This window comes from Mobula hypostoma, chromosome 2 (assembly GCF_963921235.1).
Source record: "Mobula hypostoma chromosome 2, sMobHyp1.1, whole genome shotgun sequence".
NCBI classification, from domain to species: Eukaryota; Metazoa; Chordata; class Chondrichthyes; order Myliobatiformes; family Myliobatidae; genus Mobula; species Mobula hypostoma.
The window spans coordinates 10,553,786-10,568,499 of record NC_086098.1 but is presented as its reverse complement, the minus strand read 5'-3'; the positions used below and the strand labels follow the sequence as shown (position 1 = coordinate 10,568,499).

General features: G+C 43.4%; 1 protein-coding gene across 5 annotated transcripts in view; it reads left to right on the top strand.

The window, feature by feature from the left end:
- scara5 (scavenger receptor class A, member 5 (putative)) overlaps nt 1-14,714 on the top strand; it is a 193,072-nt gene that overhangs the window by 111,636 nt on the left and 66,722 nt on the right. For all 5 annotated transcript variants that reach the window (XM_063070132.1, XM_063070141.1, XM_063070117.1 and 2 more), the window contains exons 5-6: nt 8,205-8,285; nt 9,302-9,406. In XM_063070132.1, coding sequence (XP_062926202.1) covers nt 8,205-8,285; nt 9,302-9,406 — 186 coding nt within the window. The remainder of the gene's footprint in view (nt 1-8,204; nt 8,286-9,301; nt 9,407-14,714) is intronic.

Here is a 14,714-nt window from a genome sequence, read left to right as displayed (position 1 = left end):
ACCAGGTCCAGCTCCTGGCCTTCACGTAAGACTTAGCTGCTCAGCCCGGCAAAACTGCTTTTACCTGCAGGAGAAGAGGCAAAGGCAGGTTACTGGCACCTTAAAGCCAGTCACTTCAGGCAGATGGGGTTTGTCAGCCGTGGTCGGCAGCTCATCGAGGAGAAGGAAAACTGATTCCAAACCTCAGCTGCCTTGAGGCTGTATTCACTTATGGGGAAGGCTTTGGGAGTAAACCCCAAGGAAAAATCTGGAGCTGAAGTCTCTAAGGCATTCCTATGTTGAGTTCAAGATGATGCCAACTCCTGTGACGCTGCAGGTATGAAACTGTGTCAGTCTCTACTGTTCCTTTAGATTCATCAGCTGCGTAGCAGGGGAAGCTGTGTACAGGCAACAGTTTGCTCTCCATAGCATATTCCCCTGACTTGCATATCATATAGACAGCTAGCATGCAACATCTTGATCTCTGGCTTAACCAAAACATAACGGGTTCTACATATTGTATTAAGACTGTAATGGAGGGACGGAGAAGAAGATGGTGGCACGACGCAGTGCGCGCAGCCACTCCAGTGAATGATATTTGTTATGTGTCAAGTAGGGTACCATGCACAATTCTGATCTGATGGAGACAGGCGTGAGAGTACGGAGGAACATCTGGAGAAACTTCTGAAATGCCCGCTTCGCTGCCGCTGCTACTGTGTGGTCTGGAATCTCCAGTGGAGAAGGCCCCAAGTCCTTGGCTTCGCTTGTTTCGGCGGCCAGGGTGAGATCAAAGGCGCTCGGCAGAGGATGGCGCTCGGGAGGCTGTATTGGAGAGGTTGTCAGAGGCTTGAAGTTTTCGGACGGACGGACTCGGTGTCGGCTGTGGTCGGGTGCTTCCAATGCATCGGCAGTTGTCGGTGCCTGGAGGTTTATGGCAGGGAGTTTCTCCCTTTTGCCGCCTGCTATCGGGGACTCGGGAGTCAATCGGGACTTGAGACTTCTTTTTACTGTGCCCATCATCTGCTTTTTATCAAATTATGGTATTGTTTTGCACTGCTGTAACTATATGTTATAATTATGTGGTTCTGTCAGTGTTAGCCTTTGGTTTGTCCTGTTTTTCTGTGATATCACTCTGGAGGAACATTGTATCATTTCTTAATACATGCATGCATTTCTAAATGACAATAAACGAGGACTGAGTGTTCTCATAATCTAACCTAAAAAAAGACTCAAGATTCAAGACTGTTTAATGTTATTTCCAGCACACAAGTGTAAAGGAGAACAAAATAATAGTTACTCCAGTTCTGATACTGCACAAAAAAAACACAATAAGGTAAAGAACATCACCATCATCATTATGTGCCATGTCATATGATATGGGCGATCACGGTCTTTCTATGACCATGTTTGCTCTTGGCCAGCTTTTCTACCAAAGTGGTTTGCCATTGCCTTCTTCTGGGCAGTGTCTTTACAAGATGGGTGACCCCAGCCATCATCAATACTCTTCAGAGATTGTCTGCCTGCTGTCAGTGGTCACATAACCAGAACTTGTGATATGTACCAGATGCTCATACGACCATCCACCACCTGCTCCCATAGGTTCACGTGACCCTGAACAGTAGAGGGGGGGTGGGGGAGGGGTCTAAGCATGTTCTACACCTCTTTTGGTAGAGATTTATCTCCACCCCACCACCCGAAGATAAAGAACAGAATAATTAAAAAAGCACAATGAATATAAATATGTAACATACCGGTATCTTATATTCAGAGATTGATTGTATGTCCACAAAGAGACACTGGGTACAGGAGTGTCCGTACAGAAAGTGACCGAGAGGAAATGATAAAGTAGTGGATTCTTCAAGGTTCGAGGTTCAAAGTAAATTTTATTATTAGAGTAGATACATATGTCACTACATATAGCCTTGAGGTTCATTATTCATTGCTCCTTTGTGTCTTTTTGGAAATATACACAGACATAAAAATAATCTTTACCTAGTTGAAACATGGAGGCTTGGCATTCTCTAGAAAGCACAAATGAGGCAATAAAACAAACTTGGCAAAATCTTGAGGAAAATCCCAAAGTTAAATAGGACAATTGACAAGCACGTCAATGCAAATTCCACTGGGGAGCTCGTGTATTTAGTAGACGAAGTAGCTCATCAGCTTCAGTGCTTGGTGATGTAGAAGAAATGTGTAAAAACAGGGTGAGACTGCTATTTCACGCATAAAAAGATGGAGGAACTCTGCAGGTCTGGCAGTATCAATGAAGAGGAAAAAACAGTCAACGTTTCGGGCCAAGAACATACTGTAAGAACATAAGAAATAGGAGCAGGAGTAGGCCATCAGGCCCATCGAGCCTGCCCCGCCATTCAACAAGATCATGGCTGATCTGTCCATAAATTCACCTCCATCTACCTGCCTTTTCCCCATAACCCTTAATTCCCTTACTATACGAAAACCTATCTAACTTTTTCTTAAATATATTTAGTGAAGAAGCCTCAACTGCTTCCCTGGGCAGAGAATTCCACAGATTCACCACTCTCTGGGAAAAACAGTTTCTCCTCATCTCTGCCCTAAATCTTCTCCCCTGAATCTTGAGGCAATGTGCCCTAGTTCTAGTCTCACCTACCAATGGAAACAACTTTCCTACTTCTATCTTATCTATCCCTTTCAAAATTTTGTATGTTTCTATAAGATCCCTTCTCATTCTTCTGAATTCCAGAGAGTATAGTCCCAGGCGACTCAATCTCTCCTCATAGGTTAACCCCTTCATCCCCGTAATCAACCTGGTGAACCTCCTCTGCACTGCTTCCAAAGCCAGTATATCTTTCCTCAAGTATGGAGACCAGAACTGCACACAGTAGTCCAGGTGTGGCCTCACCAGTACCCTGTATAGTTGCAGCATGACCTCCCTGCTCTTGAATTCAATCCCTCTAGCAATGAAGGCCAACATTCCGTTTGCCTTCCCAATAACCTGTTGTACCTGCAAGCCAACCTTTTGCGATTCATGAACAAGCACTCCCAAGTCCCTCTGCACAACAGCATGCTGCAATCTTTCACCATTTAAATAATAATCTGCTCTTCTATTATTCCTTCCAAAGTGGATGATCTCACATTTATCAACGTTGTATTTCATCTGCCAGACCTTGGCCCACTCACTTAACCTATCTATATCCTTCCGCAGACTCTCCACATCCTCTGTACAATTTGCTTTTCCATCAGTGTAGTGTCATCAGCAAATTTTGCTACGCTACACTCAGTCCCCTCTTCCAAATCATCAATGTAAATGGTAAACAGCTGCGGGCCCAGCACCGACCCCTGCGGCACCCCACTCACCACTGACTGCCAACCGGATCAACACCCATTTATACCAACTCTCTGCCTTCTATCGGTTAACCAATCCACTATCCATGCCAATACACTTCCTCCGACTCCATGCATCCGTATCTTATTTATAAGTCTTTTGTGCGGCATCTTATCGAACGCCTTCTGGAAATCCAAGTATACGACATCCACCTGTTCCCCTCTATCCACCACACTCATTATATCCTCAAAGAACTCCAGTAAGTGTGTCAGACCCTTCTTCAGGACTGGAAAGGAAGGGAGAAGAAGCCAGAATAAAAAGATGGCGGAGGGGAAGGAGTACAAGCTGGCAGGTGATAGGTGAGACCAAGTGAGGGAGAAGGTGGGTGGGTGGGGAGGGGGGAAATGAAGTGAAAAGTTGGGGGAGGGGGGATATCAAAACTGGAATCAGGTATAATATCACCTGCACATGCTGTGAAATCTGTTGCTTTGCGGCAGTTTATTGCAATACATGCATAATAATTTTAAACTATAAATTGCAATAAGAAATACATTTAAAAAATAAACGAAGTAGTGCAAAAGGAGAGTAGCAGAAAAGGAAAACAAATTGAGTTAGTGTTCATAGCTTCATTTTCCACTCAGAAATCTGATAGACGGGGCGGGGGAAGTGATGGGGAAGATATTGTTCCCTGAAACGTTGAGCGTGTGTTTTCAGGTTCCCGTACCTCCACCTTGACAGTGGCAACGAGAAGAGGGCATGTTCTGGGGGATGGGGGACCTTAATGATGAGTGTCAACTTTTTTGAGGCATGGCCTTTTGAAGATGTCCTGGATGCTGGGAAGGCTAGTGCCCATGATGGAGCTGACTGAGTTTACGACTCTCTGAAGCTTTTTCTGATCCTGCTCAACGGACCTTCAATGCCGGACAGAGATGCACCCAGTTGGAACGCTCTCTCTGGTACATCTGTAGAAATTTGCGAGAGTCTTTGGTGTCATACAACACTTCCTGAAACTCCTAATGAACTATAGCTGCTGTCATGCCTTCTTTGTAATTGAGTCGATATTTTGAGCCCACGATAGATTCTCAGAGATGTTGACTTCCAGGAACTTGACCCTTTCCTCTGCTGATCCCTTAACGAGGATTGGTGTGTGTTCCCTCGACTTCTCTTTCCTGAAGTCCACAATCAATTCCTTGGTCTTACTGAAGCTGAGTGTAAAGTTATATTTGAGACACCACTCAACCAGCCGATCTATCTCACTCCTGTACGCTTCCTCATCACCATGGGAAATTTTGGCAACAATAGTTGTTTCATCAGCAAGTTCTTAGATAGCCTTTGAGCTGTACCTAGCTACACAATCACGGGAGAGGCTAAACACACATCCTTGAGGTGTGTAGGTGTTGATTGTCAGTTAGGAGGAGATGTTATTTCTGATCCCAATGAGGACACGAGGATTCATTTGCAGAGGGAGGTACAGAGGCCCAGGTTTTGGTGCTTGTAAATCCATACAAAGAATATAATGGTGTTGAATGCAGAACTGTAATCAACATACGGCAGTCTGCTGTAGCTATTGCTATCGTCCAGGTGATCCAAGGCCAAGTGGAGAATCAGTGAGATTGCATTCGCTGTAGACCTATTGCAGTGAAAGGCAAATTGCAGTGGGTGCGGGTCTTTGCTTAGCCAGGAGTTGATTCTGCCCAAGACCAACCTCTCATGGCAATCCATCACAGCCGTTGAGGCACCTCACCCTGGGCACTGGCATGACTGTCGCATTTTGGAAACAGGTGAGAACCTCCTACTGCAGCAGTGAGAGATTGAAGATGCCCTTGAACACTCCTGCCAGTTGGTTGGCGCAGGTTTTCAGAGCCCTACCAGTTACACCATCAGGGTCCGACGCATTGTGAGGGTTCACACTCTCAAAAGATGTTCTGATAGGTGGAAGAGGTAAAGAGCTGAAGAAGGGACCTGATAGGAGAGGACAGTGGGCCATGGAAGGAGGAGGGGAGGAGGGCAACCAGAGAGAGGTGATGAGCAGGTGAAGAAAATAGAAAGGGTGAGAGGGTAACCAGAATGGGGAATGGAAATGTATCTTCTGGTTTTTTTTCTCTCTCTACTGTTATATGAAAACTAGTATACAATTATATTACCTTGTTATTTTTTTAACTAACCTATGTTGTTTTCATTTTTTTTTGTCTTAATGCCTCTTGTATATCTATATCGTAACAATGTATTGGCTGCTATATGTTTTATCCTGTGTGTACTAATTTAATAAAAAGATTTAAAAAGGAAAGGAAATGTATCCATAGGTGCTGCCTGACTTACTGAGTTCCTCCAGCATCTTGTGTGTTGCTTAAGATTTCCAGCATCTGCAAAATCTCTTGTGTTTATAAGACATATGATTTATAACATAATGACATATGACTTACATGATGTACAGTTCTGTGGAAAAGTCTTAGGCGCATGGAAAAAGTTCTGTAAAGTGATGATGCTTTCAAAAATAATGAAACAAAAAGTTTCAAAATATTTAAAAAATGCTATTAAGAGCAGTAAACAATAAAAAACAATATCAAATCAATATTTGGTGTGATCACCCTTTCCCTTTAAAACTGCATCAATTCTTAGGTACGCTGTCATTTCTTAGGTACACTGTCGTACAGTTTTATAAGAAAATCGGATGGTAGGTTATTCTGAGTATCTTGGAGAACTTGCCACCATTCTTCTGCAGACTTTGGCTGTTTTGCTTGCTTCTGTCTGTCCAGGTAATGCCAGACAGCCTCGGTGGCATTGAGCTTAGGGTTCTGTGGAAGCCACCTGAAACCATATGAAAAATCTAGCGTGCCTGAGACTTTTGCAGAGTACGGTATATAATGGTTCACTGTGGAAATGACATAAACTAAGATGAAAGTCTTTTGTCTTTCAATATTTCATTTTATTTATTTAAAGATACAGTGTGAAACAGACCCTTCTAGCCCAACCAGCCACACTGCTCAGCAACCCTCCTATTTAACCCTAGCCTAATCACATGTGTAGGCGCGTGGCCAAGTGGTTAAGGCATCGGTCTAGTGATCTGAAGGTCGCTAGTTCGAGCCTCAGCTGAGGCAGCGTGTTGTGTCCTTGAGCAAGGCACTTAACCACACATTGCTCTGCGACGACACCGGTGCCAAGCTGTATGGGTCCTAATACCCTTCCCTTGGACAACATCGGTGGCATGGAGAGGGGAGACTTGCAGCATGGGCAACTGCCAGTCTTCCATACAACCTTGCCCAGGCCTGTGCCCTGGAAACCTTACAAGGCACAAATCCATGGTCTCACGAGACTAATGAATGCCTAAAAAAAAAATCACAGGACAATTTACAATGACCAATTAAACTACTAACTGCTATGGGAGGAAACCGGAGCACCCAGAGGAAACCCACACGGTCACAGGGAGGATGTACTAACCCCTGACAGATGGTGCCAGAGTTGAACTCTGAACTCTACAACGCCCCGAGCTGTAATAGCACTGCGCTAACTACTACGCTACATTCTCTTCTTGGACAGAATGTTAAATACTATCAAATCAACGTCACAATTTCACAATCTTTTGTTCTTAAGTTAACATTGATGCAAATGTTTCCATGACAACTCAGTGAATGCTGACACCATGTGGAGATTTGCAAACTTTAAGGGCAATCTCAACTTTTATGACATTATAGACAATAGACAATAGATGCAGGAGTAGGTCATTCGGCCCTTCGAGCCAGCACCGCCATTCACTGTGATCATGGCTGATCATCCACAATCAATATCCAGTTCCTGCCTTATCCCCATAACCTTTGATTCTGCTATCTTTAAGTGCTCTATCCATCTCTTTCTTGAAAGCATCCAGAGACTTGGCCTCCACAGCCTTCTGGGGCAGAGCATTCCATATATCCACCACTCTCTGGGTGAAAAAGTTTTTCCTCAACTCCGCTCTAAATGGCCTACCCCTAATTCTTAAACTGTGGCCTCTGGTTCTGGACTCACCCATCAGCGGGAACATGCTTCCTGCCTCCAGCGTGTCCAATCCCTTAATAATCTTATATGTTTCAATCAGATCCCCTCTCATCCTTCTAAATTCCAGTGTATACAAGCCCAGTCGCTCCAATCTGTCGATATGTGACAGTCCCGCCATCCCGGGAATTAACCTTGTGAACCTACGCTGCACTCCCTCAATAGCAAGAATGTCCTTCCTCAAATTTGGAGACCGAATCTGCACACAGTACTCCAGGTGTGGTCTCACCAGGGCCCTGTACAACTGCAGAAGGACCTCTTTGCTCTTATACTCAATTCCCCTTGTTATGAAGGCCAGCATGAATTTACTGTACTGCATATATAGATACATAGAAATATAGAAACATAGAAAATAGGTGCAGGAGTAGGCCATTCGGCCCTTCGAGCCTGCACCGCCATTTATTATGATCATGGCTGATCATCCAACTCAGAACCCCGCCCCAGCCTTCCCTCCATACCCCCTGACCCCCGTAGCCACAAGGGCCATATCTAACTCCCTCTTAAATATAGCCAATGAACTGGCCTCAACAGTTTCCTGTGGCAGAGAATTCCACAGATTCACCACTCTCTGTGTGAAGAAGTTTTTCCTAATCTCGGTCCTAAAAGGCTTCCCCTCTATCCTCAAACTGTGACCCCTCGTTCTGGACTTCCCCAACATCGGGAACAATCTTCCTGCATCTAGCCTGTCCAATCCCTTTAGGATCTTATACGTTTCAATCAGATCCCCCCTCAATCTTCTAAATTCCAACGAGTACATGTAGATACTGTGAATGCAATAAAGTCTAAGAACAGTGCTCTTTGGAATAAAATATCACTTATGAAATGAAATTGCCATCATTGGTCAAACCATTACATTTCAATCAGTTTGCTAAGTATTCAATTATTCTTTCAGGACCTCCTGGGCCAAAAGGTGATAAAGGCGATCAAGGATTACAGGGGGCAGTTGGACTAACTGGATTTCCCGGGGCTGATGGTGAGTTAAACATAGGGTTTTATTAACAGATTTTTAACATAGTGTTTTATTTACAGATTTTTATTTTATTTTGAGATACAGCACAGTAACAAGCCTTTACGATCCAATGAGCCCATGTCACCCAATTACACCCAGGTGACCAATTAACCAATTAAATTGTATGTCTTTGGAATCTGGAGCACCCAGAGGAAATCCCTATGGACAACAGTGGAATTGCACCCTCATCTCTGGTGCTATAACAGTGCTACACTAGCTGCTATCTGAATGTTCCTCACTAAATGTTTAATCTCAAAGATGTACAGGACTGTGCAAAGTCTTATTCTCACTGTACTGCTGCCACAAAATAAACCAAATTGCATAACATACATGAGTTTTGATAAATCTGATTCTGATATGGGTCTCTATTTTCAATTGACAGTGGGAAGGGGGTAGGGAGAGGTTGGAGAAATGGGAAGAGAGAGGGGAGGGAGTGGGAAGCACCAGAGAGACATTCTGTAATGAACAATAAACCAATTGTTCAGAAAAAAAGTGAACTTGCCTGTTGTCTCAAAGCTGGATATATCTGCTTGTGCTCTACCACCACCGACCCTGGCAGTCCGTCTCTGCCACCTGTCCCACACCCTTCCTGCAGCACTCCAACCTCGCCATTCCCAGCACCTTTTGCTCCTACTAGCTTTACAAAATCGCTCTCTGCTCCATGTTGACACAATGCAGCCAAGCAATATATATATGCCAAAGTCTTTTGCACAGTACTGATTTCAAGGAAGTGTATTTAACACTTGGTGTTTACATTTTTTTTGTTGCAGCATTCAAAATTTGAGTCACTTTATGTGTGTGGTACACCTGATTCTGATATGGGTCTGTATTGTGGACTGAGAGTGGGAAGAGGGCAGGGAGAGAGGAATCATGGTTGGCAAAAGGGGAAGGGAGAGGGTGCCTTTTGTGATTTTAATTTATTGCAAGGAATGCAACAGGTAGATATTACTCATCCAATGGCATTTTGTTTTTGTTTTTAGGGATACCTGGTAGTCCAGGAATGCCTGGATTACCCGGCCTCAAAGGAGATCCTGGAGAACGTGGCCCACCCGGGTTTTCTGTCAAGGGACAAAAAGGATCATGGGGTAAGTTATTGTTTCACCGTTATCCTGCCATTATTATTCAAGCCTTATCACATTAATGGCCTAATTCATTTTTATCAGGGAATTGCAACTCTCCAAAAATGATGATAAAGGACGTAATTTTATTTTCAGCTGCCCTTCTAAGAAGATGCTAACTAGAGTCAGGCATAAATAGTTTGAGTCCTTTATGTGTCAGCCCTTCACCACTTCCACTTATCATCTGCCAGCTTCTTACTTCATTTTCCCCACCCTTCCTTCCCCTTCGCCTGGTCTCACCTATCACCTGCCAGCTAGTACTCCTGCCCCTCCTCCCACCTTCTTATTCTTCCCTCTTGCCCCTTCCTTCCCAGTCCCGATGAAGGGTCTCAGCCTGAAATGTCAACTGTTTATTCCCCTCCATAGATTCTGCCTGACCTGCTTCAGCATTTCGTGTGTGTTGCTGAACATTCCCAGCATTTGCAGAATCTGTTGTGTTGATAGACAGTCTGAGTTTTTCCTTAACCTAGCGTGGGCAGCATCTGAAACTAGAAGACGTGGGTCTCTGGTGAGGTGCTGGTTATATGGAACAAGCTGCCAGAGGAAGTGGGAGATGCAGTTACAATGTTTGAACAGCTTTTGGACAGGGACTTGGATAGGGTGGGAGTCAATGGGATTAGCCTAGAAATGCACCACAGTCAGTATGGGTGAGTTGGGCTAGGGGCCTCTTTGATCTCTATTACATGAAATGAAAGAATGAGGGAACGTGTCACAATGTGCTCATTGTGTAAGCATAATTAAGTTATTATCAATCTTATTTCCCTTCTCATCACCCACCATATTAGTAATGATCTTTCAAGAATCACTAGATTCTGGAATGGTTCCGGAAGACTGAAAAATTGCAAATGTCACTCTACTCTTCAAGAAGGGAGAGAAGCAGAAGAAAGGAAACTAGGCCAGTTAGCCTGACCTCAGTGGTTAGGAAGATGATGGAGCCAATTATTAAGGATGAGGTCTCAGGGTACTTGGAGACACATGATAAAATAGGCCATAGTCAGCATGGTTTCCTCAAAGGAAAATCTTCCCTAACAAATCTGTTGGAATTATTTGAAGTAACAAGTAGGGTAGACAAAGGAGAATCAGATGATGTTGCGTACATGGATTTTCAGAAGGCCTTTGAAAGGATCTTAACAAGCTATAAGCCCTTAGAAATACAGGAAAAATTATAGCATGGATAAAGCAGTGGCTGATTAGCAGGAAGCAAAGAGTGTGAATAAAGGGAGCCTTTTCTGACTGGCTGCCAGTGACTAGTGGTGTTCCACAGGGGTCTATGTTGGGACCGATTCTTTTTGTGTTATGTTAATGATTTGGTTGATGGAATTATGGCTTGGTTGCAAAGTTTGCAGCCGTTATGAAGATAGATGGAGGGAAATGGAGGTTTGAGGAAGTAGAGAGGATGAAGGGCAGAAATGGTCACTTAGAGTGCCAGGCTTTAGATGTTTCAGAAAGGACAGGGAGGGCACAAAGGAGGTGGGACCATGGCACTGTTGATCAGAGATAGTGTCATGGCCGCAGAAAAGGAGGAATTCATAGACAACAGAGAAAACATAGAAAACCTACAGCACAATACAGGCCCTTCAGCCCACAATGCTGTGCTGAACAAGAACTTCCTTTATTAATTACCTAGGGTTACTCATAGCCCACTATTTTTCAAAGCTCCATGTACCAAGTCATAGAGGGATTGTCCACTGAGTTTCTGTGGGTGGAAGTTAGGAACAGCAAGGGGTCAATAACTTTACTGGGTGTTCTTTATAGATCTCTCAATAGTAACAGGGATATAGAGGTGCAGATAGGGACACAGATTCTGGAAAGGTATAATAATAACAGCGTCATTATGGTGGGAGATTTTAATTTCTGGAATATTGATTGGTACCTCCCTACAGCAACGGGTTTAGATGGGGTGGAGTTTGTTAGGTGTGTTCAGGAAGGTTTCCTCACACAATATGGAGATAAGCCTACAAGAGGAGAGGCTGTACTTGATCTTGTATTGGGAAATGAACCTGGTCAGGTGTCAGGTCTCTCAGTGGGAGAGCATTTTAGAGATAGTGAGCACAATTCTATCTCCTTTACCATAGCGTTGCAGAGGGATAGGAACAGACAAGCTGGGAAAGCGTTTAATTGGAGTAAGGGGAAATATGAAGCTATCAGGCAGGAACTTGGAAGCATAAAGTGGGAACAGATGTTCTCAGTGAAAAGTACGGCAGAAATGAGGCAAACGTTCAGAGGATATTTTTGTGGCATTCTGCATAGGTTGTGGGCCGAAGGGCCTGTACTGTGCTGTAGGTTTTCTAAAGAGACTACAGAAGAACTTGGACAGATTAGGAGAATGGGCAAAGAAATGGCACATGGAATACAGTGTTGGGAAGTGTATGGTCGTGCACTTTGGTAGAAGAAATAAAAGGGTTGACTATTTTCTAATTGGAGAAAAAATGCAAAAATATGAGGTGCAAAGGGACTTAGGAGTCATTGTGCAGGATTTCCTAAAGGTTAATTTTCAGGTTGAGGCTATGGTGAGAAAGGCAAATACAATGTTAGCTTCATTTCATGAAGACTAGACTTTTAAAGCAAGAATGTAATTTTGAGACTTTATAAAGTGATTGGTGAGGCCTCACTTGGAATATTGTGAGCAGTTTTGGGCACCTTATCTTAGAAAGAATATGCTGAAACTGGAGAGGGTTCGAGGAGGTTCACAAAAATGATTCCAGGATGGAATGGCTTGTCATATGAAGAGCGTTTGATTGCTCTGGACCTGTATTGACTGGAATTCAGAAGAATGAGGGGTGACCTCATTGAAACCTATCTAGTAGTGAAAGGTCTTGATAGAGTGGATGTGGAGAGGATGTTTCCTATGCTGGGAGTGTATAAGACCAGAGGGCACAGCCTCAGCATAGAGGGGTGTCCGTTTAGAACGGAGATGAGAAGGAATTTGTTTAGCCAGAGAGTGGCGAATCTGTGGAATTCTTTGCCACAGACAGCTGTGGAGGCCAAGACTTTATGTATATTTAAGACAGAGGTTGATAGATTCTTGATTAGTCTGGACATAAAGGGATATGGGGAGAAGGCAGGAGATTGGGGCTGAGAGGAAAATTGGATCAGCCATGACGAAATGGTGGAGCAGACGTGATGGGCTAAATGGCCTAATTCTGCTCCTATATCTTATGGTGTTATGGTCTTATGGTCATATATTGATAACTTACACCAAGGAAATAAATGCATTTCCCTTGAAAGGAAACATCAAACATCTCTTCAACAAATGTCATCTTCTACCTCAGACTCATTTGTCTGCTTTGGAGATGATTCAATGTTCCCAGTCCCCTGCTGAGAAAGCATGTTTTTTTAATTGTATGTAAACTTTCTCAAGGGTTAAGGAATTTTCCTTATTTTGTTTTGGACACCATTCTTGTATTTTTAATAGTTTGGCATTTTGGCAATTCATTTATACATTTCTGTTATTTTGAAGATTTATAGATTCTTCTAAATTTCTTTTCTCCAGTAGAAATAAGCTCAAACATTTCTTCCATCTTGCCAAAGATTCTCAAATCATTGGTATTTCACACACACACACACACACACACACACACACACACAACACACACACACACACACACACACACACAGACGCACACATACACAGACACAGACACACACACACACACACGCACACACACACACACACACACAGACACGCACACACAGAGGCACACACACAGACGCACACATACACAGACACACACACACACACACGCACACAGACGCACACACACACAGACGCACACATACACAGACACACACACACACACACACAGACGCACACATACACACACACACACACACACACAGACGCACACACACACAGACGCACACATACACAGACGCACAGACGCACACATACACACACACACACACACACAGACGCACAGACGCACACATACACACACACACACACACACACAGACGCACAGACGCACACATACACACACACACACACACACACAGACGCACACACACACACACACACACGGACACATTCGTACACACACAGACAAACGAACGCTATTTTAAGATATAATAATCACATACGTATGCACAACATACTACACAACTGCCCCATTGTACACCTTTATTCTTATCAGACACCATCTGTATTTTCTACTATTTGTGGCTTCCTAAAGTAATAGATTTCCTTCTATTAATTACCTACAAAGTAACCAACTCTTAATCAACAAATGTCCAATTAATTTACATAATTCACTCTGAGTACTCTCCCTCAATTCGTTGATTCACAACTGTCTAAATTCCCTACACTACAAGTTTCAAAGAACAGATCCCAATGGAATTCCAATGGAACCTGTTACATTTTCCTAGTCGTACATAGCAACTTCTACTGGTCACAACCTCCTGTAAACCCGTTAAGAAGAAGATTTCTGATTTAATCCCTAAACTTCAGCATTCCCTCCTAAAATACCATTTTCTTAAATTCCTTTTGAAAATCCAGGTAACTTGAAATTATTTGGTTGCCTTTCAAAGAATTCCAAAAGATTTTTGGTGTCAAGATCATGCACGTTTCACAAATGGATCACGTGACAGAGCCTGATTCCCAACCTACAAGTGAAAATCCAAAACTTTATTATCATTAAAAATTAAATTTGATCTGCTCAGTTTTACTAACAAGTAGTTTTAATTAAAAGCAGACGGAATTCTGTGCTCACTATAAAGGAGAACAGTGTTGTATTTACAACACCAGCTTGGTGTGTGTGCAGTTTTTCATTGATTCTATCGTATTTTCATTTTCATATTGTATTAAACATTTTCTATATTTCTATTTCTCTGTTCTACTGTGAATGCCTGCAAGAAAATGAATCTCATTGTGGTATCAGTTGATCACTACGTGCCATGTCATATGACATGGACGATCATGGACTTTCCATGATTGTTCTTGGCTAATTGTTCTACAGAAGTGATTTGCTATTACCTTCTTCTGGGCAGTGTCTTTACAAGACGGGTGATCCCAGCCATTAGCAATACTCCTCAGAGATTGTCAGCCTGGCATCAGTAGTCGCAGAACCAGGACTTGTGATATGCACCAGCTGCTCATACGACCATTCGCCACCTGCTTCCATGGTTTCACATGACCCTGATCGGGGCGTGGGAGTGGTGCAGGGGGGCTAAGCAAGTGCTACAAATTGCCCCAGGGTGACCTGTAGGCTAGTGGAGGGAAGGAGTGCCTTACACCTCCTCTGGTAGAGACATATCTTCACACTGCCACCCAACAGTG